The 25,263-nt window shown below is 38.9% G+C and overlaps 3 protein-coding genes across 3 annotated transcripts; 1 reads left to right on the top strand and 2 right to left on the bottom strand.

The window, feature by feature from the left end:
- Positions 1-2,557: 2,557 nt before the first annotated feature.
- On the top strand, positions 2,558-4,287 carry LOC104417826 (alkane hydroxylase MAH1). The gene has a single exon (XM_010029037.3). The coding sequence runs from the start codon at positions 2,627-2,629 to the stop codon at positions 4,148-4,150; it is 1,524 nt and encodes a 507-aa protein (XP_010027339.2). The 5' UTR covers positions 2,558-2,626; the 3' UTR covers positions 4,151-4,287.
- Positions 4,288-4,516: 229 nt separating this feature from the next.
- Positions 4,517-8,105, bottom strand: LOC104415832 (programmed cell death protein 2-like). Its single transcript, XM_039301252.1, has 8 exons — positions 7,959-8,105; positions 7,421-7,519; positions 7,249-7,332; positions 7,071-7,168; positions 6,684-6,976; positions 6,364-6,583; positions 5,459-5,663; positions 4,517-4,941 (listed from the first exon to the last, which is right to left on the bottom strand). The coding sequence occupies exons 2-8, from the start codon at positions 7,511-7,513 to the stop codon at positions 4,762-4,764; spliced, it is 1,173 nt and encodes a 390-aa protein (XP_039157186.1). The 5' UTR covers positions 7,514-7,519; positions 7,959-8,105; the 3' UTR covers positions 4,517-4,761.
- A 1,650-nt stretch (positions 8,106-9,755) lies between these two features.
- LOC104415826 (developmentally-regulated G-protein 3) lies at positions 9,756-17,736 on the bottom strand. Its single transcript, XM_010027201.3, has 10 exons — positions 17,585-17,736; positions 15,728-15,781; positions 15,360-15,533; positions 14,019-14,090; positions 13,563-13,622; positions 12,359-12,468; positions 11,024-11,323; positions 10,562-10,753; positions 10,352-10,403; positions 9,756-10,227 (listed from the first exon to the last, which is right to left on the bottom strand). Exons 1-10 carry the CDS (start codon positions 17,624-17,626, stop codon positions 10,177-10,179), a joined length of 1,107 nt encoding a protein of 368 aa, XP_010025503.1. The 5' UTR covers positions 17,627-17,736; the 3' UTR covers positions 9,756-10,176.
- Positions 17,737-25,263: the final 7,527 nt, after the last annotated feature.

Here is a 25,263-nt window from a genome sequence, read left to right as displayed (position 1 = left end):
TTTTGTGGCATTTTGGCCACATGTGAGGTTGCTACCTCAATTGCAATTTCGGTTGCAATAAGTTCTATTATATATATTATATATATAAAGTCGGTCTAGTCAGTCTAGTTCCCACCTTGGAACCAACAACCGGACCGATTGGCCACCGGTTCCAAGAGTAGGAACCGAGAATTGGACCCACTATGGAACCCGTCCAAAATCGGCTGATTTAGTCCAGTCCGGGCAATTCCTATTGCACACCCCTAATCTGAACTACAAAATGGACCTACCCATGGTTCACCTCTAATACATGAGTTCAAATCTATTTACTATTTAGAGGAAATATTCAGTGGTTACATAGCGCCTTCAGAGGGAAAGGACACCACAAGTGTCACAACTTTTATACTACACTCACTTGAATGCTATACTTTGCTTTTGGAGCACTTAAGCGCCGTAACTTCTAAAAAAAACGTTAACTCGAGCGCCATAACTTTTAATCAATCACTTAAATGTCAAAATTTTTTAAAAACTTTCAATTAAGTTCAGAAATCCAACATGCCTAGAACTTGTGATAAACATCTTTAAAAAGTTTTGGTACTCAAGTAATTGATTGAAAAGTTATATGGTACTCAAATAATTAGGAAAAATATATTATAACACTCAAGTAAGTACCGTACATAAGTCATGGCGTTCAAACTAGGGGTGTGCATGGTCCGGGCAGGCGGTTCCCGACCTAGAACCGAGAACCGCCCACTAAGGACCGGTTCCGAAAAATTGGAACCGGGATCCACCCATTTGTTGCATGGATCCACCCGGGAACCGGACCGGACCGCCAGTCCGGTTCCCGGGTGGATCCATGGAACCGATCTTGATGCGAAACAATCTTGGTTTTCAACATAGAACGGTCGGGTCTATGAGTTGGGAAGGAGGGGAGGAGGTCTATGATCGGGTTTTCAACATAGAATGGTCGCGAAACAACTTTCCGTGGCTATGGCGGGTGGCGGCCGATGCGAGGGGGCGAACAACAGTGGTGAAGGAGCAGCGGCGGCAGCGTCGATGCTCGGGAGGAATTGAAATGGCGATAAGATTAGGAGGAACCGAGGAAGAGACAAAGAGAGAGAGAACCGAAGACGAAGGGAGTGAGGAGATGAGATCCAATCTAGGGTTTATTTAAGTAATTTTTTTTTTAATATTAAAAAGGTTCCGGTCCGGTCCGAGTGGTGGATCCGCCCATGGAACCGGGAACCGGACCAGGTACCCTCAAGAACCGCCGGTTCCGGGCTGTTCCGGTCCTGTTCCGGGCGGTCCAGGCGGTTCCTGGGTATTTTGCACACCCCTAGTTCAAACAGTTGAAAAGAAAAATAATTATAACACTCAAATAAGCACTTGGGTGTCCTTTTCCCCACCTGGATGTGATGCACATTTGTGTACTCAAGTTAAATGATAGGCTGACATGTGGACATTGACTTTAAATTTAAAAAGAAAAAATCCAGCTTTTCTCTCTCTTCTTTCAACATCCATAGAGCATTGCTTGTCCAGCCATTTGGGCCTGAGTTTGTTGTCGGTCATGCACCAGCCACGTCACTAATTGATCGATCAGGCCAAGCCCCGTTAGGCGCCTTATATGGACAAGTAACGGTTGTAAATCTAGACCAGCAGCAAGTCGTGAATGACACAGAGAGGGAACCTAAAGAAAGGGGGTGGTCTAGCTTTGGATAATGGCTGCAGATCTCGACATTAGTGTTGCCTAGCCAATCCCGTCGAGTAATGTCCGGCGCTACTCATGGTGGCCCGAAGCCAACTCTCTGCCATTGTTTGCAGTCGGCTCTACCTTTGCTCGTCCAAATTTTGATTCGCAGGATTGCAGATTTGGCCTTGCCCATCTCAATCTTCAACTGGCCAAATGAAGCCGACGACGACCTTGGACCAGTGTCGGTGTTGCTGGCTCCTCCATGGCTGGCCGATGACGCTGCTATCCATGGCCGATGCAAGAAGAAGACGCATCTTCACTAAATTAACTCCATGTCATTGGCCATTTTACACAACAGACCGGATCTTCGCAAATATATTAAGATGTGAAATTATCATAGAAAGTTAAAGACAATGAACAAGAAATGACGTAAGGGATTTATGTAATTTGGTTCGAATGTTGAAATCTACATTCACAGAGTGAGTTAGCCATCAATAATCAACTACCCCACGATTATAATAGATAGCACCCTCTAGTTTTTCCTAACCCTAGAATTACACCCATTACCCACGTGTTTACATCACAAATCTCACAAAATACACAAGAGAGAGAGAGAGAGAGAGAGTCCCAAATAAAACAGAAGAAAAGAGACTAATAACAGACCACCAGACGCAAACTCTCTCTTGTTTTTTCTTCCTGTGGTCGTAAGAGCTTCCAACGAGCGCCCCTCGTAAATACTCAATCATAAGCTCATCCTCTACAATGACATAATGCTAAAAAGGAGACTCTTCATTAAATGTTGTGGCGTTTGGAGAAAATCCTGCTTAAAAGGAGACAAGACCTGTGGGCTCCGTTAATTAATGCCCAGTCCTGTGACGTTATCCATATATCCGAGCGGGACGAGTGAATCAATGCAAGTCTCCAGCACGCCTAGTCTTAAGGTGGTGAGAAGCTTCAATGGCATGGATAGGTTTCTTGGAGATATTCTTGGCCGTGATTTGCTTCGCGGTCCTTTGTCTCCTCGGCAAAAGCGACGATGGGCTCCCCAACAACTGGCCGCTCGTGGGGATGCTACCGGCGCTCTGCCTCAACCTGAGCCACGTCCACGACTGGGCCACCGGCATCCTTGAGCGGAGCCGCTGCAACTTCCTCTTCCGGTTCCACTGGTTCTCCGGCATGGACATGCTGGTCACCGCCGATCCCGCCAACGTCCATTACATCATGAGCACCAACTTTGAGAACTTCCCGAAAGGGCCCGAGTTCAAGAGGGTGTTCGACGTTTTGGGTGACGGGATCTTTAACTCCGACTCGGATATGTGGAGGATGCAGAGAAGGGTCGCTCAGGTGTTTATGAACGACCAACGGTTCCATCGGTTCTTGGCGAAGACGACCAGGGACAAGGTGGAGAATGGCCTGCTCAGGGTGTTGGACGAATTGTCTCAGAGAGGTGTCGCGGTGGATTTGCAGGATTTGTTCCAGAGGTTCACTTTTGATTCTGCTTGCAGATTCATCACGGGGTTCGACCCCGGCAGCTTATCCGTCGAATTCCCAGAAGTCCCATTTTCCAGGGCATTGGATGATGCCGAGGAGGTGATTTTCTATCGCCATTTGTACCCCGCGTGGTTCGGGACTCTGCAGAGGTGGTTGGGGTTGGGAGTGGAGGAGAAACTGAGAAGAGCTTGGGAAGTAATGGACCAAATTGTGGGGAGATACATAGAGATGAAGAAAGCTGAACTGAGAGAAGGAACCAGCAAAGTGAAGGGAGATGAAAATGGTGCAGATTTATTGACATCGTACATGGTGGAAAATGAGACACTGGGTGCTTTAGAATGCAACGACAAGTTCCTTAGGGACACGATTTTGAATCTCATGATCGCCGGGAAAGATACAACTAGTTTAGCGCTCACGTGGTTTTTCTGGGCTCTTTCCACGAACCCGTCTGTTGAAATGAAAATCAGAGAGGAGATCAAATCTGTAATCCTGGAGGAAGAACAAAACCTAAAGGTCTTCAAGATTGGTGAGCATGTACACAACATGGTTTACTTACATGGCGCGCTGTGCGAATCATTAAGACTGTATCCACCGATTCCATTCGAACACAAATGCCCTGTAAAGCCCGACGTCCTTCCCAGTGGACACAAAGTCAATCCCAGTACGAAAATACTCATCCTTTTGTATGCTATGGGGAGGATGAAATCAGTCTGGGGAGAGGATTGTTTTGAATTTAGACCAGAGAGATGGATCTCAGAGAGAGGAGGAATAAGGCATGAGCCGTCGTACAAGTTCTTGGCATTTAATGCGGGACCGAGAACTTGTCTGGGAAAAGAAGTGGCTTTCACTCAGATGAAAATGATTGCAGCTGCTATGATATATAACTACGAAGTTCATGTTGTGGAAAGCCACCCTGTGAAACCTTCTAATTCTATCATACTTCACATGAAACATGGATTGAGGGTGAAGCTCGTTAGGCGAAGGCTTTAAATGGACAAATCACTGGGAGGATTACCTAGAAACTGTATAATCTATTTAAACCGAACATACGTGTATGCCTTCTGCTTGTTTTCACATTTCCAATCGTATATTGTTATTTACAATACAATAAAAGTTACAGCTTTACCAAGTCACGCAGCATACATGAGCCTTTTTTTCTTTCTTTGCCGGAGACATTCGTGATCAAAATCAATCCCCCTAGAGATGAAACCTAGAACTGTGATATATGCTTGTGTATGCATGTGGCACCCTTTGATGTCTCCTCGCAAAATTTATAGCAGGATCAGTTAAAAATAAGCTTTCAAAAGATAATTTTACTATGACCAAAAAAGGAAAAAGAAAATTCTGCACCAAACATGGGCAAACGAGTTTCCTTTTCAGAGAGCTTTCTCGCACATTCTGGTTATATCAGGTGTATTTAACATATATCGCTCAATTCATCTCCTTCTAAGAATTTCTAAGGTACACTGCCACAATCTTGTCTTCGGTCAAATCTTTCTAATCACTTTTACGGTACCACCATCGAGGGCCCCATATCAGAGAGATCCCAAAACTTACCCAATCAGTATTAAAATGCATTACTGTTACAAAAATTAATTCATTTAATCTGGACACTCAGTATTTACTCCATGAGAGGGGCCACGCGATGGCACGGCCGTGTAATGAGATATATAATCAAGTACAGCTTGCTTCAATGATTTCTCACATTGTACTAACACAGCTTCCTCAGCAACAATCCAGTCTCCACTTCGGAACTCTTCGTTTTGTGAGTCATAACAGCTCTGAGGAATGCAACAAGCAACATTTATATATATGCACTTTGTATAAGAGCTTAATGAGTATACCAAAACTTGCAAGAGTGATTATGCTCGTAAGACTCAGTTATATATCCACAGCAGAGCAGTATGGAACCAAAAATCAAAATGAGAAGGGCCAAACCTTTTTCAACTGAAGACTTGAAAGCAGAGTTTCCTAAGAGCAGCTAGCCTTCTAATAATTATAGTGATAATGAACAAAACATGGGGTGTCAAAAAGGGTTCCACGAAAAAAATCCAATACCAAAAGAAATCCACAAACCTCATCCAACCAAAATAGAAAATCTAGAAAAGAGGTTCTTTCTTTTATAAGGAAAACCCCCGAAGTCTTCTTTTTTATTGACCAGATTCTAGAAAAGAGTGTAAAACCAATATCTATCACTAAGAGTTTCTCTGACTGCCACCGCTCTGAGTCATTGTGCTTACAAAACAGCATCCAGAAAAACAGCATCCATTGAAAAACAATATGGGGAGGTGGTTGTACCTTGGAACAAGTATATATAATTGCTGTCATCCAGTTCCAATTCTCCAATGCATCTTTCTGAGAATCATCAGCAGCTTCATGCAGAAAATATAACAATGGCGGCATAAGCTGCATCTCAAATTGTCTTGGGCCACCACAGAGTTTGCATCTCCCAGGATCTCCTATCTCTTTAGTCGCCAACAGTGGCTTCCCTCCATTTGAATATCTAAACATTCACTCGCAGCAAGGGTATGGCATATCATTTACTTGGACTTTAGACGGAAAAGGGTACAGTCTTTCGACAAATTTTGAATCCCCAATACACAACAATTCTATTGACTGTATTTATGTTTCTCTGCTTATTGCAAAATGCAAGATCATCTTTTCTCCAAGAAGTATCAACTTCTAAAGACGTGGAAAAAAAAAATCTCTAAAACTCAAGTGGTGTTTGGGTTATATACAGGCCTATTTCTGCTATCAATCAACATGAATTAAATTTATGTCTACTAAAATAAAATAAAAAAACTAAACCTCGTAATCTAAAATTAAAAAACAAAAGCTCGTGTTCACCAAGACTTCACTGTATCTGTGCTACAGAGTCTTCATATTGAAGATGGATTACACTTACACCTTTCCAGGTAAATCGTTCATCATCATGCAAGATTGATTCATTATCTGTCACCTACGCCAAATCTTCCAAGACAATAAGAATCTAAAAAAGATGAGATGTAATTGGTCTGCAAAATCCAAGATCCAAGAAGCTCCAAGAGTCCTCTATTTTGGCTAGCTTTATATAATACATAGATTGTCAAAACCCAATCCTATGCATCACATTTTCTATGCAACTACAGTTGTTTCTGGCACGACCAAAACAACAACTTGAATTTTACTTGCGTAGCCATGTCTCACTTAGTAGAGATAAGCACCTTAAACATTGTTCCGGATAAGCATCCAACCGTTTCTTAAACTTGAAGTAAGTCCGGTCAGCCATTAGAGCTCGATCATACTCATAAGATTCCTCATCCAATACTTCTTCCCGTACATGATTGTCGACATTAATGGAAAGAGATGAATAGTTCAAGCAAGCAGATGTGGCATCCTTCGAATAAGGCTCTTCCAAGGTATAAATATAAAAGCAAGGCATCACTGCAATCAGCAGATATGTTATTTCAATTAAGCCACCAGGTGGATACCTATAACATCAAAGTTGGTACCATTATAGACTACATTCATGAGAAATCTGTACCAGGTATGGAATCATCAACTTGTCTTGATATTGGCCTTGAAAGTGACAATTTTGCTACTTCCTCAGAATTCTCTTGTCTATTGAGTTTCTTCGAGCTGGAAGTAACAGTTGCAGCTTCTGCGAGTGCCCTTCCTAGCTCCTCTAAGTCCACATCTTCATCATTCTCATCCAAATCATTCCACCAGTTGTTTTCCCCAGCTGAAACAGAGGGCGTGGCAGCCATTCCCATGTCGCAACAAGTGGAGTTTGATTCTTTTTCTTCACAAGATCTCTGAATACGAATTGCTCGCCAGCTACAAGTCATTATGCTTACCGTTGAGATCCATTTAAGAGTTTTTCTTAAAATCAATGATCAAGCAAAGACATCGCCAGAAATTTAGAGGAGACCTCAAGGGACTGCTCCCACATTTCGGAGCTATGCAAGCAAAGATGTAAAGCACACGGTCTCCAACTTTCAAATTTCCACTGGTTATGGGAGCAGGAACCTACAAGCACAAATGATCTCTCGCTCATAACACACTTCCTCAGCATAATTGTTCCCATACATGACAGATAAAAATGAAACCTGTCCGACGAGACAAAGTTTATTTCCACATATGCTGCACTTGAGAAAATCTGATCCCCAGTCCATTAATGGAGAAGGCCAGTCCTGCGACAAACGCAAAGAATCATACACTTCAGACAGAACATCCTGTGACAAACAACAACACCGTAAGAGAAGATCAAAAGTCACTAACGGGCAGTCCACCGATCTTCGCCGTATAATGGTCGGATGCCTCACGATTGTCATCAGCCCATGGTCCCGGCATGCCAAGAAAGACTCTGCCCATCGCTCACTACAGCACCAAAAACAAAAACAAAAATAAAATAAACAAACATTTCCCCGGAAAAACACATTCCGCATGCTGCACTCTAATAGTACAGGGTGATGCATTTGAACTTTCAATGTCTCCCATAGAAACAAGATTCGAGAGCCAGGACAACCCAAGAACCAAATTTCTTTTCTGCGCCACCACAAGACTCTGTCAAGAACAGCCTAACTACACAAGAAACGCTTCCGAACATCAAATATCCCATTACAGAAGAACTCATCAAAGGAAACATTAAAGATGGAAAAAGAAGAGAGAATTTCCTTGGTGGGTTCAGAAGAAGCAGGGCAGAACAGCAGAGGCACACACACCCCACACAAAGTCAATGACTTCGGTCGAATAGCAAGGGCCACACAGCATGACACGATTCAAGAAAGCCATAAACCGAGACGGATCAGACGGATACCTGCTGGGATGATTGTGGGTGCTTAGCAAGTTGCTTCTTGCTTTCGCTGGGTGGGTCTGCGTGCGCTGGGAACTTCTCCAGCGGCAGAGCAAAGACGGTGAAGGAATCGACGGTGTTGTCTCGTGGGAACCCTTCGATGTCGGGTGCCAAGATAGATGTAAAATTTTATTTTTCGTTTCGCTAAACTAAAGATAAAAAGAATTATATTTATCGATATATATCAAATTCTAATAATCTATATTGATATATCATATCTTTACAGGTGAAGGAAAATTTGGGGAGTGACCTCGCAAGATATTTCACCATTCGACTCCTTATTAATTGGAATGAGAATCTTACTTATGATACTGGTCGATCCTTTTTTATATATTTATTTAACATGAAATGTTATTAATTAAAGTGTAAATATAATTGTTATAATTATCGGAATTTACTATTGCATATGAAAATTTACCAAGCGCAAGAAGATCATTGTAATTTTGAATAAGCAAAAAGTTACCCATCCTCCTCAAAATTTATTGGTATCACTTCTATGACAGTAGTCATCAATAGTCACCAAGTCAAGTATTTGTTGCAACCGTTATTGGAAAAATTATCGAAAAAAATTTCTAGATCTATTATAATTGTGCTAATCAAATCCTAAATATCAATTCAATTTATCCGATCAATTTTGACTCACTAACACTGACATCAACCGTTCTACATGATGCCATCAACAATAATGTAAATAATTTTTAACGATAATTTTCAATTTTCGGTTTTTCATTTTTATTTATTTATTTCTTTTTCGTTTTGTCTTTTATTAAACTTTCTTTGCTTTTCCTTTTTTTTCCTTCCTCCTTTCTTCCTTCAATCGATTGCAGAACAGTAAGGTCAAGCCTTATCCATGGCTGATGAGACTCAACCCTCACCAAATCCAGTGAAGTGCACCTAATTAACCTAGTGGGCAACTTGAGTAAGGCTTTGGCAAGGGCTCGAGCCCCTACTAGGTTGGTAAGGTCAAGCCTCACCCATGGCTGAGGAGCCTCGAACCTCACTAGATCTAGTGAGGGTGAACCTCGCCATTCCAGAAAGCAACCTAGGCAAGGCCACCCTCGCAACCTCTAACAATGGCTTGAGCCTTATTTAGCCATGGTGAGGGTTACCTCAAGCCGATGAGTGTTTCTAGCCGATCGCTAAGCCAACGATCAACTAGAGGAAGAATGAAGGAAAGAAAAGAAAAAGAAAAAGAAAAATATTAAAATATTATTAAAATGCACAAATGACGCCACATAACACGTCAAACGATTAAGGTTTGTATCAATACTAGCCAAATGAACTAAACTAACATATAAAAAGTTTAGAACCCACTTGACAAAAATAAAAAATTTATATCAAAATTGATACAAATATAATAAATTGAAAATTTCTTTTATATTTTTTCCGTTGTTTATGGCAAAGCTTTGAAATATTTCTAAGAATGATAATTATCGAATTAAATCAATTTTCTATTAATTAGAGTCATCAGAAGACATGACAGTTAAAAGCGTGACATACGTCATGAAAGTATCCGATCTCCACCTCTATCGGGGAATCAAGCACCCAAAAGAACCTAAAAGCGTCGAGTTTAGGGCCAAGCAGTGATCTCAAAAGCCATGCTATATTTGATAAAATACTTAAAATCTTCCTCAATATTGACCGAGCACAGTTAATTTACACTAGAAAATTTTATTTTACTATTCACAATAAATGAAAAGCTAGCTATTTACAGCGAAAATTTACTTGTAGTGAGTCTTCATGTGGAATTTCACCCTTGAATATCTTAACTCCTCTTTATCTAGTTACCAAATTAGAAGCCTTCCATATTGAAAAAATATTCAGAATCCAATACCGGTACTGTACCACCAGTTTCATTATCCTTAGACCCTCGGCCAGGGGATTATCATCACATCTTGTATCCTAAAAAATTGGCAATGGCAAAGACTCCATCACATTGATAACCACTGAATGAACAGCCTTGCCACGACAATTTACAAACTTAAGCTAATAGATAGGGGGAGGACATCACGTAAGTAAAAAGCTAACTCAAGTTGAACTAATCGACCACTCAAAATTGCACGCATTACACTGTTTTCCAGTCCAATGGAACTAGCTCGCAACAGACATCAGATCTGCACCAGCTCCTACTCTGCACCGAATCAACCATTCGGGGTTCCCATAGGTTCCTGTACTGTGAAAGTTACACCTTCTTGATGATCTGAACGACGTCTTCATCTTCAAGTTCATGTTCCTAATCCATGGAAAGCATCATCAGGCATTTAAATTAGCCGAGCAACTACCTCTTTTGAAATGATAAAAGGGAAAGGGGGAATGAAGTAAAAGATTCACGACTTAGTTGAGAAGTGAAGATTCACCTTGCCAACTCTTTGAGGCTTGTGTTTGGCACTTGAACCCCAGACTAGGGCACTGCATATTTAAGCAAAGTAAAAACTCACATAAGCAGTAGCAAGAAGGCTGAGAAAATTAAATTGAAGTTTATTCCATAATCATGACAAATGTGCAAATCGTAAGTTCACATATCAAAAAAAAAAAAAAAAAAAGGTTCAGTCTCGGTTTCTACTTACTACTTGAACTGTTTGAGCATATCCTTGTGTATCCTGGTGCAGAAATCCTCAACTGTCCTCTTCCTTGATGATAGAATCACGGGGTCTTCATAGTCTGGATTCATTCCTTTTGGCTTTGTATATATACGAGTTAAATTCAAATACTCCCATATTTTCTCCAACAGACCATCAAGATTCCACTCAAGGTGAGCACTGCAATGTCAACCATGAAGCAGTATATGATCAGTTGGAAGAACAAACTAATTTACCATCGGGCACCCTATAGACTGACATCAGATGACAGGAGGAAGGGACATAGCATAAACAAAGAATTAGCTTACAACCATCCAAGCAATTACTATAATCTCCAGAAACTACCCCTTTGGAACTAAATTGAACAACTAATCCTTGGTTGGTAAAGTATGAATTGAGCATAAAAAACAAGAGTCAAGAAGGACCACCATCAGAGAATATTTGAGTTACCTGACTGGACAGTAATGAGGAAGTTTGTCCAAAATCTCTAGCTCTTCTAGTGTGATCTGATCAATCTTGTTTATGGCATAGATGCATGGAATATATTTCCTACTGCCCTCAATAACATCTATAAGGTCATCTGCAGTCGCATCACATCTAAGAGTAATATCAGCATTGTGTATCCGATATTCGCTGCAGATGGCCTTCACAGTATCAAGATCCAGATGAGTATTTGCCACTGTTGATGTGAAATTAATGCCACCTTTATCTTTCTTCCTAAATGTTAAATTAGGTGGCTCCTTGTTCAGCCTGTAAAGAAGAATAAAGAAAGTAATTCTCATTTCTAGTTATGAACACATAAAAGTCAAGACCGAAACAGCAAAAATATTTGTGTGATCATCCACAGTTTAAATTATTTATGCAGGTTGAATCATCTCTGCAGTAAAAATAAATGCAGGATATTCAAACCATACATTGAAGGACATATATTGACTATCCATCTAAAATTAGTGAGAATACTCCTGGAAATTTCGATTTGCAACGCTGACATAACATAAAGCGTTTCAAAGCATAAGTTTACACAATTCAGTTCTTATATCAGCATAAGGGCTAATATTCATGTGATTATATTATCATGCAAACCCCAAATAAATCCACAAAAAGTCTGTTCGTTTTAGACTGGACTTCATAGACACCTGAATGTGACATTACAGAATAAATTCCCACTTGTCATACTATAAACTCAACCTCACCAGTGATGTAGGTTCCACAATTTTCCTAGTGAAACCAATTTCAAGTCCAAGTAACCTTGATTGTCAATCTCCATAGATAGGAAAATTTATTAATTCAGACAATCTGGTCGTTCAACACATATTCTTGAGAGGCATTCCAGTTAGTCCACCAAACCACATAGATGTACTAACGATGAAAGCTAAACATAAATCATGTGTCTCGTACACATGCTAATTGCCAAAGCGTTAATGCATGTCGTGCCACAAGTTTTACTTGCCTTGAGGGAGTTGCAGGGCGGGATGGCAAAAGTAGATCCCCTGCAGGCCAGGGAAGGGGAATGCAACCCCTGGTACCGTCCCACCCCTTGGATGTCCCCAATTATAACGACTATAAATGATATGAAAGAGACTTAGCATAGAGAAGGAAGTATGTCCGCACATTAAGTACACCTAATAATCTCTATATGGCTACCATGATGGAGGAAATAACTGTAGCAACCACACTAAAGAACAGGACACCAGCTACTGTACTCTCCAAAGATTTGAAAGCTTCTAATTTTAGTGTTACTTGTGTGGTTATTGTCAAGCACACATATTTTAAGCACACACATACCTGATTCCAAATCCCTCGAGCTCTTTTTCTATCAGACGCTTGTGAGTAATTGGCTTTATCGCATCAAGAACAATCAAGATGCAGTTGCATGTTCTCGCAGTGCTGATAACCTGGAAAGACAAAAGAGCAACTTATAGTCAAAAACCTAGAAAAGGAAATATAACAAGTTATATCTAAAGTTCCTATGGGCCTTAAGGTTCCCAACTTTAAGAAAACCTCGAAATGGTTATACACCATTCACTGTTTTTATAAGGCAATCACTAATGTGCCAAATAAAATTGCCACTTTTCAATATAGCGAATGCCTAGGGAAACATACAGCTCCTAAACTTTATAAAAAGTGTCAGCAACTGTTCACTGGTCTTCGTTTGTGACTGAATCTGTCAAAATTGATTTTCCTCATCTGACTTTCAGGGTCAATAATTCCAGCAAAGTACCCAAGCAGTTTCAAAATGTGGCGTATTGGTAGATTAAATCCTAGCGTGTCTATGTAGAATAAACGATGAGTACCATTAAATTTCTTTTCTTCGCTATTCTCCTTTGGAATATTTATAGTACTCGATTGACTGGTTAAAGCAATAACTGACATTTGACAAGTGATGCTCTGAATAACACAGTAAGCCACCTGAGAAACCTGTCTTCCCTGATTAATTAACATCTAACAATGAAAACAGAAACAGGAAGTTGAACTAGTTGTATTTGATTTTTTTTTTTCCAGATTAGCAGACTCTGTCATAGACATGCACCACTGTTCTTATGCCACTACAAACATCCCCTTCCAGTAAATTCAGAAGTACTAATATTGACAATCTTATTTTCAATAAAACTTGATTATAAATGTCTTAATTATGAATCTATTAGACTCAAAGCCCAAAAAGTACCTTGGAAATAGTTCAAACAAGGCATCAGAAAATTATGACGATTGGGCAAATAACAACTACAAATTTGTAGTAGTTGAGTAAGGGTCGTCTATAGCCAGACAGCCCAGATCGTCCTTTATTATACATATGCATTCATGAATTATTAGAAGGATGCTGCATGAGTACAATTATAACAAGGCAAACTAAAGATAGGAAGATAGACCATCTTTTCTCATTAAACAAAGAGAAAGCCTTCACAGCAAACAACTAGCCCAGTGTAGGAATTATAACTAACAAATTAAATGCATTGCCAGCACAAGGAAGACATATGTAACCATGCTTTACCTGTCTGCCTCTACCCTTTCCATCCTTGGCACCCTCAATAATACCAGGAAGATCTAGTAACTGCCAATTACAGTAAAACACAAGTATTTAGCATCATGATAGACCATCTCTATGAGAAATCAAGATGATTTCACTGATTCTCAGAAAGGGGAATCTTAATTATACATTGAAAGAAAATGAGTTAACAACAAAATGAGCATAACAGGTGACCTACATACAGATATCCATGGCTCATATACATTTTGCAACACCCCAAAATGGGGACTAGCGTTGTTTAATCACCTAATTTAAACTACAATTTACCACAAGCTAAAGTATTGCAATATCTTGACATGATAAACCAAGAAGAGAGATGCCTTCTGAAACACGCCTCGCTATGTTTGAGTTCTCATAGTTTTGGTTGTGCAACACCTTATTGTAGAGAAACTCCTAAATATGAACTGGAAAGAAGTTTACCTGAATTTTAGCTCCACGGTAAGTGATCACGCCAGGGATACAAGTCAGAGTAGTAAATTCATATGAAGCAACCTTCAAACCAGAAAGAGTATAAACTCAGCAGGGATATCACTGTAACTACTAGCACCATTGGCTATAGCAAAAGTTGTAGGGGAAAAAACAACCGCTCTAAGGACAAATTAACTATGATTTAACCAAAATATTAACTCGGACAATAACCAAATCTATGTAGAGACAACTCATTTAATAAGTCTTTATGCACAATCCCTCAAGTAAAGAGACAATGTAACTGCAAAAGCTCACAGCTATAATGCTAAGTGTATGATTAAAATCATATTCAACATAGAAACAGTCATAAAGAAGAATAAAAAATATATAGGTGCATATTCCCCTAGTCCAAACACATAACAAAAGAATTATTTAGCGCAAGCCTACTTGGTTTTAACATATACTCTAGCAGATCGGGAGATAGCAATTAAGAATTTCAGCTTACAAGCTGTTCTTATCCTGCTATCAGATCATTCCCATAATTCACAGCTTTGCTAGAGGCAGTGATTTGGTCAAACTGGTAGAATTAAAATTGCAATCACCAAATGGTAATGAACCCATGATTCACAGCTTATTATGATAATGGTAATAAGGGTACAGGAAAATAAGGTTAAATAGTAGGATGATTGAACAAGCTACTCCACCCTTCCTCTAGTTCTGACAATTACACTGCAAGCTCATGAGTAGTTTGACTATTCGCCAGATGAGATGTCAAGCAAATGCATGCGCAAGCACCCACAAGAGAAACGCTCCTCAGCCTCTTGAGGTTCACTTGCCTGCGAACAACTGTGTACATGTCCATGCGCGCTTGTGTGTGTGTGTGTGTGTGCATGTGAGAGAGAGAGAGAGAGGTTGGGGTAATTATCATGTATATGTCCCTCAGAGCATACAACTGCCAAAGAAACATCTAAAATAAAAAATGAAATATAAAATACCCATTATCTAAGACTCCTTGTTTCTTTGAATTTCAAATAACGTACTACAAACCCTGGTCCATCCCATTAAACTAGGAGGGAAAAATCAAGCTAACAACTCTTCTTCTAATGTAAAATAGTCAACCAGAGATCAGCACCTCTAGATTCTTTGGAACATATACCATCGTTATCTGTAGATCTTTCAATTACTGAGAGAAACTGGCACAAAAGCAATTAAAGTGATTGTACAGAACTATCATATCAAAAAAATAAAAAAATCCTCTTTGATGACCATGCGGACTGCAACAATAGCGATAACACTTAACAAATAAGCAAATTTACATCAAGTAGAAACGAGGCACTAAAAAACTTTACATACCTCTGAGAACGTCCCTGTCAGCTTATTCAACAGAGTAGACTTCCCAACTGAGGGGAAACCCACCAAACCAACTCTAGCGTCTCCACTTTTGGTGACATCAAAACCTTCGCCGGCACCCCCACCTCCCTTGGAAGAAGGTTCAAGCAGTTCCCTCCGTAGCTTTGCAAGTTTAGCCTAACAAAACATACTCTTGGAGTTAGCTGTCTCAAAAGATTTAACTACATAGATAATTAAAGCAGTTAAAAAGAAAAATGCCCCATGAGACCTATACTGTATTCAACTGGCTATCTTTCAGAAATATATTCTCAGAAATGATGTGCTGAATCAAGCAATTAAGGGTCATATACAATTGGAAAAGAAAAGTGTACCTTAAGCAAACCCAAATGATGGGCAGTAGCCTTGTTCTTTTGAGTCCTAGCCATCTGCAGGAAACGAAAGCAATATCCACACTGTCAGTTGGTTCAAGCTATTCACATGAAACGTCTTCAACTACAAAGATTCTGCAGAGGGCATCCTCTCAGAATATATCCATTATGAAAACAGCAGTATAATTTGTACACAATATCAACCAAAATCTTTGACTGTATAAATCCTTTTCAGTTCAGAAGCAGGCGAAAGTCACATCACTATAGATCAACCATCTTCTCAGAAGCAAATCCAAGAAAGGTATCAAAAGTCATTATTCAATTGCAATTTTCAATTGATCTACACCTACACAATTAAAAGGGAGAGAATTTGCAGTGGCACTTAGAGTTTTGAGAAATCGTTCATATTCAAGACTTTATCACTAACAATTTTAAAATTTAAACAAATCCTTTTTTAATAAAGGACTAAGAAGTACTAGGTATTTAAATCGTTTTTCATTAATTCCTAGTTTATAATGAACTGGAGAAATATTAAGTTGGAAATTATCAAGACCAGAATCAATTTAAATTACACGAAATTAATTCAAATCACCCAAGTTACAGATTTTGTGTTTGTTTTAATACGTTTTTTAAGTTACAGTTTTATAAAGACCTAATGAATGTAATCAAATTCGATGAAATCGGTGACAACTAATAATTCTAATCCCATTCCAACAAGAGGAAAGAGAACTCCTAATCAGACATAATGGAAGTGGCAACCTTTATGCACGTATGGACTCAATATCAATCTATTATTTCAAATACTTACTGAAAAGTGCCCAACCATCTATTCGGCCATTCTTCCTTCATTATTTCGATAGACTGTTTCAATATTGCGCAAAACAACACTAGGAAGCCTTGCTTTTCAAATACTATATACATAAGTTGCATTCCAACTTGCAGAGTAGACTTTGTGGAACCGATAGAATATATCAAACCAATCCCCATTTGTTGACAACTGCTAAGCAAAGGATTCTAAAGTCTAAACCAGGAACCAGCATGAGTGAGGAAGTAGCCAAATAGTTAGCATCCCCATTTGATCATTCAATTCACTACTCCAAACTTAAATCAACAAGTAATCCAACCAAAAGGCACTTCAGTTGAGAACCCTCCACAAGGAGGATACGACAACCCCTAGTTGAGGACATGAAAGGCAAAGCATGACAAACAACAATAGGGCTCTGGTTTGATCGGTATTGCTTTCATCTTACAGACAAGGAAAAGACTCCCCTTCACCAAAACCAGCCCTATTGCCAGATGGATTGTGCTGAAAGCGCTGAAGGGCACGAACAACCAAAAGATATCATGGAAACCTCATACATACAAAATGCCGCCGCTCTACAATAACAGGAAGGTTTCCCGCTCGCACTCTCAACCCCGTTCGATCCTATTCAACAGGAGACTCCACATATATCCATTGAAACTCGCGCGACACAAGCAAGGACGATAACAATTTCTACTCCAAAGTTTAGAAGCCATGGCAAATCAAAGATTTTCACCAAACAACGTCCGCAAATCCAACCCAAAAAGGCCAAAAAAATTGAAAAAGAAGAAAACTTCAAACTCCATAGCTACGTGCTAACTCAAAGAAAGCATCCGATTGCCAAATAAGCGCGAGGCCTAAATTGCACGAAGACGCAATAATCCGGTTCACACAACCGCTACGGCTAGCCGCGATTCCTGAGACACAGATACCCCATCCGATTCGATCGGCAATCATCTCCGATCAACTAGAAATCCTACGGGTTCTCGAACCCGAGAACAGGAAAACCGGCTCAACGGCAGCCGCGATCGAGAGCGCGGCGATGCTAATCGAAGTACCTCATCCTCGATGTCCTTGATCTTCTGCATCACGGTCGCCATTGCTGCTACGAGATTACCGGGCAGACGGAGACGGAGCTCGAGCTATCCCTGGTATGCGCGATTGCGAAGAAGAAGAAGAAGAAGAAGAAGAAGAGTGTAGAACGCAGGGAGAAAGGAGAGGGGAGAGAGGGGTTTTGCGTCATCGCGCGAGGTCTTAATGGGCTTTCCTGATGGGCTTTATCGTTCTCTGGGCCTACGGCCCATCATTGCACTCACGAGAATTATGCTTTCTCTTGTCTTGCACTCACGAGAATTATGAATGAAATGAAAAAAGTATTTCTCTTGTCTGGGCCGGGATAATTTTTTATTTCTTTTATTTTTCTATTTTTTTCTTACTTTTCTTTTTTCTTTTTTCAGGCCCGCCCCAGCTCAGAGGAGACATGACAATATGGGCCGGCAGATAAGCGTCGGATCAGCTCAACTCAAAAGCCAAAAGAAAAAGAACAAGAAAATAAGAAAAAAAAGAAAAAAAAATCAAAAGAAGAAACACAAAATTTGTGTTTTTTTTTTATTTTCTTTTGTTCTGAGGGAAAAAGAACACAGAAGTCGTCCCAAAAAAAACAGAAAAAGTGTTTAAAAACAAAAAAAGAATACAAACAAACGATCAATTTCCGGATAGAAGCGAAGTCGTCCGATCAATTTTGATGCGGATCCACTCGATGCTTCCGCCCTCTGATCGTGGCGGAGAGGATTTGCTAATCTGGGGAGTTTTTAGCGTGGAAGTGGGATAGGCCACAAAGAATCGAAGGCTTCTTGTGGTTGGTCTCTCACCAGTGTGTGCTTACTAATGATGAAAGATTTCGACGTAAGCTCGCAGTATATTCTTGCTTTCCGGTGTGCCCACACTCTCCGGAGACAATTCTACATGTACTCAGAGATTGTAAGTACGCAAAAGCAGTTTGGCATAAGATTGTACCTACAAGATTTCAAAGTGGGTTCTTTGCTCAAGATCTACACCCATGGTTGATGACAAAGCTATCTGATTCATTAAATAGGGTTCAAGATAATTGGTCACTTTTTTTTTGCTGTGGCAGTTCTGAAATTGCAGGAATAAACGATAATTTGAGAACTTTTATCTTCCTAGAGAACCTTTATGCATGATTTTATATCATGTGTAAGGACATTGTATCAGCTCGACTGACTGAACATAAATTGTCTCCTTAAAAGGAGACGAGAAAGCTTGTGGGCTGGACTACCCCCTCTAACTCATTGGTCAAACTCAACACCGACGGGGCCTCTAAAGGCAACCAAGCCATGTTTCAGAAGGTCTGCTTCTGCATAATGAATCAAGCAACTAGCTCGTTGGATTTGCTCAAATTATGGGAGTGTGCTCTTTGCTCAAAATAGATTTATGGGTATCCTTTTGGGTCTTAAAATGGCAATTTCTTTGGGCATCCCTTCACTTATCATGGAGGTGGACTCGCAAGCTACTATTCCATTACTCCAGAAATCAACCTCCCCTCTCAACTTTGGTGACATGAGCACTATTTGGATTCAGAATCTTTAAATTTATTTCTAGCATGTCAAAATTATGCATAATTTTTGGGAAAGAAACTCATGTTTTGACTAGTTAGTAAATTGGGACACCTTGATTATATATAGGCCACCGAGAGGTTTGATTCCTTTTTTGATAGGAGAGCAGTTAGGTGAGTTTAGGTGAGTTTTGGCATTCTAAGTAGGATTGACATGGACTTATGACATGTGATACGACACGACATGACATGCCGCGTGTCTCAAAAACTAGAGAATGTTGACACGTTTGACATATTATATATTAAATGAATGTTTTTATATATACATAACAAATTATCATTTTTGATTGAAATTCACAAATAAATAAACATTTGAAAAAGAGCATTTAATGAATTTACACTAAAAATATTAACTCGCCATTTGCTAATTTCATTTATTGTTTCAATTTAACAAATTCAACCACATTCCATTCTAATAATCCATAAAACTTAAAGGGAAAAAAAAGTAATCTACATTATATAAGACTAGGCTTTTCTTATTTTTCCCTTTATTATTTTCATTATCTTTATTTTTTTAATATATTTACATTTTGATCCATCACTTATTGAAAATTTTTAAAATTGACCCTGCGCGTATTGGAATTCCTAATTCACATGTCAGAGCATGTCGGAAGAGTTGATCAGCTATCGAATTTTTCGACACCTATTGACCATATGTCAAAACGTGTCGAAGTTAGGGGTGTAAACGGTTCGGTCAAAAAAACCGAACCGAACCAAACCGTTAGAAAAAATTCCCGAACCGAACTGAATGAGACCCGAACCGATTACGAACCAAGTTCGGTTCAGTTTGGTTCGGTTCGATTTTCAATTCGGGTCTTGACACTCCTAGTCGGAGTATTTAATACGATACGAAAGTTCCTGAAGAGTCTTGTTACTTCATAACTGACTTTTGACCTTGATTTTAGGATTATATGAATTGACGCACTCTTTAAGATAAAGAGTACGCGAGGGTTGCTTATTGTGAGATTTTGTTTACACCCACAGCGTATGCTGTAATTACTCATAATTTTACAAGCTCTAGATTCGAAAATATTTGTCATAGCGATTTCTCATACTTGTTTCACGCAAAGGTGCGAGAGAGGGTAAAAGGGAATTGGCTTTTGGAGACCAGTCTCTTTCGCAGCTAGTTGACATGCCATTTCACGACAGTGCCGCCAATCCGACGGTGGCAGTCTCGCAGATGCGAACCTCTTTTCGGATCTTGTCAATAATTGACGCAATAATCGTATCTAATAAATAAGATTTCAATTTTAAATGTACCAAATACATCTAATATAAAGAGATTGAATATTGAAAATATCACGCTCTCTTTTTATTTCGATGTTTAACCGGTGCTCCAAAGGTAGATCCATCTCTTCATTGATTCAATTAAATCAATAGAAAATAAAAAATAAAATAAAATTGTAGTAGGTCATCGCATGTTAATTTACGAAAATAACAAGAGGAAACATGGTCATCTAGGCCCACGTGCTCAACTGATCCCCCTGTCCGTGCGATGCATGCATGTCAAGAGCTAGCCATGAATCCCAATCCAATATCTACGTATATTTAATATATATAATATATAATAATGCAAAGGAAAGCCTTGTATAAGTTGTAGACACATAAAATAGAATCCCATTATTTGGCAATTAATGGGTGCCTCCCGTTTTTTTTTTTTTTTATCGATTATACTCTACTCCTATTCTAATTCTCACTCTTAGACTTTTGTCATATCTTCTTACAGGGCGTGGGAGTTCGAAATCCACTCCTGAAACTAATTCATCCCTATCCCAACCCTCATGAGAAGGTAGGGATTCGAAACCCCCCACCTCCCCTTCCATGGTGAAATGGTGGCCACCGGGGTCCCTAGTGGTTATGGGTGCCTCTTGTTAAAAGCATGAAAAAGATCACAAAATATTAATTATGACTTATTTTATTGAAGAAATGAGAAAATTTTGATTTTTTTTTTGGGTATTTTTTCGAGATCCACCATACCATACGGGGTCATCCAGCAATGGATCAAGTAATTTCGGTGATTTTCATGAGGACGATCGATGTTTGGTGAATAAATCACTCCTAGGTTATAATTGGGCCATATCCAATAATTGTAATCTCTTTTGATGAAAGCTCCCAAAATGCAAGGAAATGAATGTTCATGCCAATTCCAAACTTTTGAAGAAAAAGGAAATATCAAGACTTCTTGAAATAAAATCTTATTTGTTTCACCCGTTTTGATCCCTGTAAAAAAAAATTTCACCAAACGCTACATTTTGGTTTTATTATAAAAGGCTCAAGTTTTGAACTGAACTTGAATAGAGAATATGAAATGCAAGAGAAATTTTATTTTCAACTTGTTTATATAACCCTTAACAATCAATGCTAGGGTGACTCAAAGACTACTCACTGCTAAGGTTAAATCATACCATAATCGAATGAATGATATAATCCGGACACTAGGAATTGGATAGTCTATGCTTTTGAACTCAAACTATGTCGGCATTTAATCAACAACACAGCCCGTTTTAGGTGTAAGGCTGGAATCTAATCAATAGCAATACCCCTTGATAGAAAATACAATTCAATGATGTTGGGCTTATGAAACAACACCAAAATTTAATCGGTTATGCTAGACCGAATAAAGATAGCCGTAGGAATTTAATCAACGAAGGGAATCTTGGAAACTATAGCTAAAATGAGATAAAGTAAAGATAATTGATGTGTTATTCGGGGGGCTTTTCAATGTTAGGGTTGCAATATTTATAGAGTGAACTGATGTTCCTCAATCAATTGCTTTTTCTTGGGCACTACTCTTCACATTCTCTACATTATCCATTTTTTCTAGATAACCTTATCCTTTAACAACTGCTTTCTGATCCATCGACAATGTTCGTATAGCTTGCTCGTCAAGCAAATAACTACTACCGCACTTTTCGTGGCAATTATTCTCACTCGAGTCCTTACGCTAATTTCACTTTATCTTCAAATTTGGTGTACTATGCCCATAGCCTGACACTTGGAAATCAGTCACCTAGCCATCAACTCTAGAGTTGGCTTCTAGAATTCCATTGATGCTCCATTTAAGTAATCTCCACGAAAATTGTTTAACCCTTAACTTTGTGAACCAAAACAGAGCGTTTTACCTAGTATTCTCTCATGATCAGCATGTGTTTCTAAGGATAATTTTGGGTGTCAACACTAGTTAATAGTAAGGTCATTTAATACTCATTGTGTCAACCAATCATGCTTGTTCGTTTCTCTCATTGCAATGTTCTTTCACATTTTGCACACCCATTGACGTGTACCCTTGTGGACAAAGGAAAAGAAAATATTAAAATCTAGGAAAGGAAAAGAAAATAGTTTGGAGACAAGATCTCAAATTATATTGGACCTCTGTCATCTCCGACTAGAATATTTATACCTAACGGGTTGAAAAGTCAAATTGACATTATGTCTTTGATTACTAGACATGTATCATTAGTCATATTTAGCCAAAATCAATTTGGAAATTATTGATTTGTTGCTTCACATCGGAAATTCTTATTCGCAAACCAATTCTTTTTCCGATTCGCAAACCAATTCTTTGCCTCAGGAGGGTGGATGGTCAAACGGGTGGAAAAATGTGATCCTCGGTCTTGACTTGACACCACCCCATGGCCACCCCTAGGGATGAAGAACAAATATTTGGATAGTTTATTGCTTAACCGCACTATTATGGTATGGTTTATACTCCCCATAAACAATAAGACACCGGAGTCCAGCTCTCTGGTGAGCAAGTAGGGGTCAAGGGGTCACAAGGGACAGCCTCTTCGAACCGCAAAAAGGTTTTTATAGTTTGACCTATATTTTATTGATAATTTGGGCTTAATCCCATAAATAATTACTAAATTGTGCTACCTCTATATAATTTATTTCTCTTGAAATTGAAAATTGTAATAGGGAGGTGCAAATGCTAATTATAGTGGAATTCTCTCTTAGATATAACCCTGGATGAACTAGGATAAATTGTGTATCTTAACACCTCTTTCCCGCCTTACTCTCTATTTTGTTGTGATTGTGTGTCTAATCTTAACACCCAAAAAAAAATACATGTGTGTGTGGGTGGCCCTAAAATTGATACTAGGAGAAACAAACTCAATACCATCCATTATCTATTTAAACTAACACATATCTCTCTTGACATCTTATATGTGTGAAGTCGATAGATAGATCATGACTCCAACGTGTTCCCCTTAACCTTTAAGATTTATGTCGTTCATCGCAACATCATGAGATGTTCCGACCTCACAGACTAGTAGTGTCCTTTTCAAGTCCATCCAAAATTGCACACAAACTTCTCTGCATCATCAATTTTTTGCTAGCAATGGAATTGTAAATTCTTCAAATGTTTTTGTTCTCATCTACGATTTATCGAAAAGAAGTCAATACATGGAAAAACAAACTTAGTGAAGCATTTTGTAAGATGTATATATTTGAGATTAGGTTTATAATTTACATCAATTGTAGTTAAACCTAATAGACTTCTCACCATATTTATAAGAGAGGGCTTGAGGCTGGTTGCTCAAATAATAGGATCAGGAAAATGACCTACACACATGGTAACTCAATCACAAAATCGAGGAGAAATTTCTATTTTATGCTAGCTCAAGAAAATGAGCATAACTTTGTCAATTCAGATCAAAATGACCTGACTCCAAACCCAAAAGAATGGAGACTTTAGATCTACAATTTTTATGTTTTGACTTTTAAGCACTATAGACTTGTCAATTTTGGGAGGAAGTGGGCGAAATGGGTTTAGAAGAAATGAAGAAAATAATAGGAACTTCAATGGTGCTCGTCTAAGCCTCCAAGGAAGTTGAAATGGCATCAATTATTCGAGATTGATGACTGCAACTCTTCAAGGATGCAGACTTTAAAAGCTCTGACTCTTCAAGGATGAAGTTAAAACTCTTCTAGGTTTTCAAGGGGTTTAAACTCTTTTAAGGTTCAAGGGAATTGGACTAAGCAAATTTTCATTAATCAAATTCAACGTGTATTTTACAGAGGCTCGATAACATTTTATAGCAAAACAAAAGAAGAGCAAAAGACTAGACTCAAACCTAGAATCTAATAGTCATTTTTGTACATAGAAACTAGAAACATTTAGAAACTAAGAGCTATTAAATGTACAACATTTTCAATGCTTGTGACCATCCCAAAATATCTTGATGCAAGCTTCAATGCATGAGAAATGACAAAGTCAAAGATGACGCCTTATCAATGAGGGATTTTTCTATAAGAATGCCATCGATCTTGAATGCGCGCTAATCTTCTTAATTGAACGAGTCGGTCTTGAATATGGATAATCATTCCCCCTTTCTTTAAAAGAATTCGTCCCCAAATTTGAATCAACAATTGGAAGAATCACCCACATAATGTGTTAGATGACGAACATTGAACACATCACGTATCTTCATATGATAAAGAAGCTTTAGTCAATATGCATTAGGATTATTGCACTCAAGAACTTCAAGTGGACCAAGCTTTTGATCACTAAGCTTATTGTAGCTTCCAACACGACGATGCTCTGATGGCAAAAAAGCCCAAACAAAATCTCTAGGTTCAAAGATAATTTCACACCATCACTTATCATCATCTTTTTTATAGGACTCAGTTTTGCTCTCTAACCTTTGGCGCTTCCTCATGAACTGTCCTCATTTGAGATACATTATCAGTCACATTATCGATCGACTTTGTAGCAAAAGGAATGGGTGCAAGATTGAGAGGAGTCTTCAGTTGATGTCTATACACGATAATAAGGGGACTGTATCTGATGGTACGGTTCACCAAATAATTATATGCAAATTCCCCAAATGAAAACCGAGTTTCCTAAGAATGGGAGTTATCATCGATGAAAGTTCTTAATAGATTTCCCAGGACCAATTGACAACTTCAGTTTGTCAATCCATTTACGGAGGAGACACCGCACTAGCTTCCTTCATGGCACCCTTTACTTCTCATGAGTAAAGTTGGGGATAAGGAATTCTCAACCAAAGGGTTCTTAGAAGATTCCTTGCTAGGCACCAAAGTAATTTTTTTCCTCCATACTCAAAAGAATATATATCACAATAACTATCATGGATTGTC

Source organism: Eucalyptus grandis, chromosome 8 (genome assembly GCF_016545825.1).
Source record: "Eucalyptus grandis isolate ANBG69807.140 chromosome 8, ASM1654582v1, whole genome shotgun sequence".
Taxonomy (NCBI): Eukaryota; Viridiplantae; Streptophyta; class Magnoliopsida; order Myrtales; family Myrtaceae; genus Eucalyptus; species Eucalyptus grandis.
This window is presented reverse-complemented; position numbering and strand designations above follow the sequence as displayed.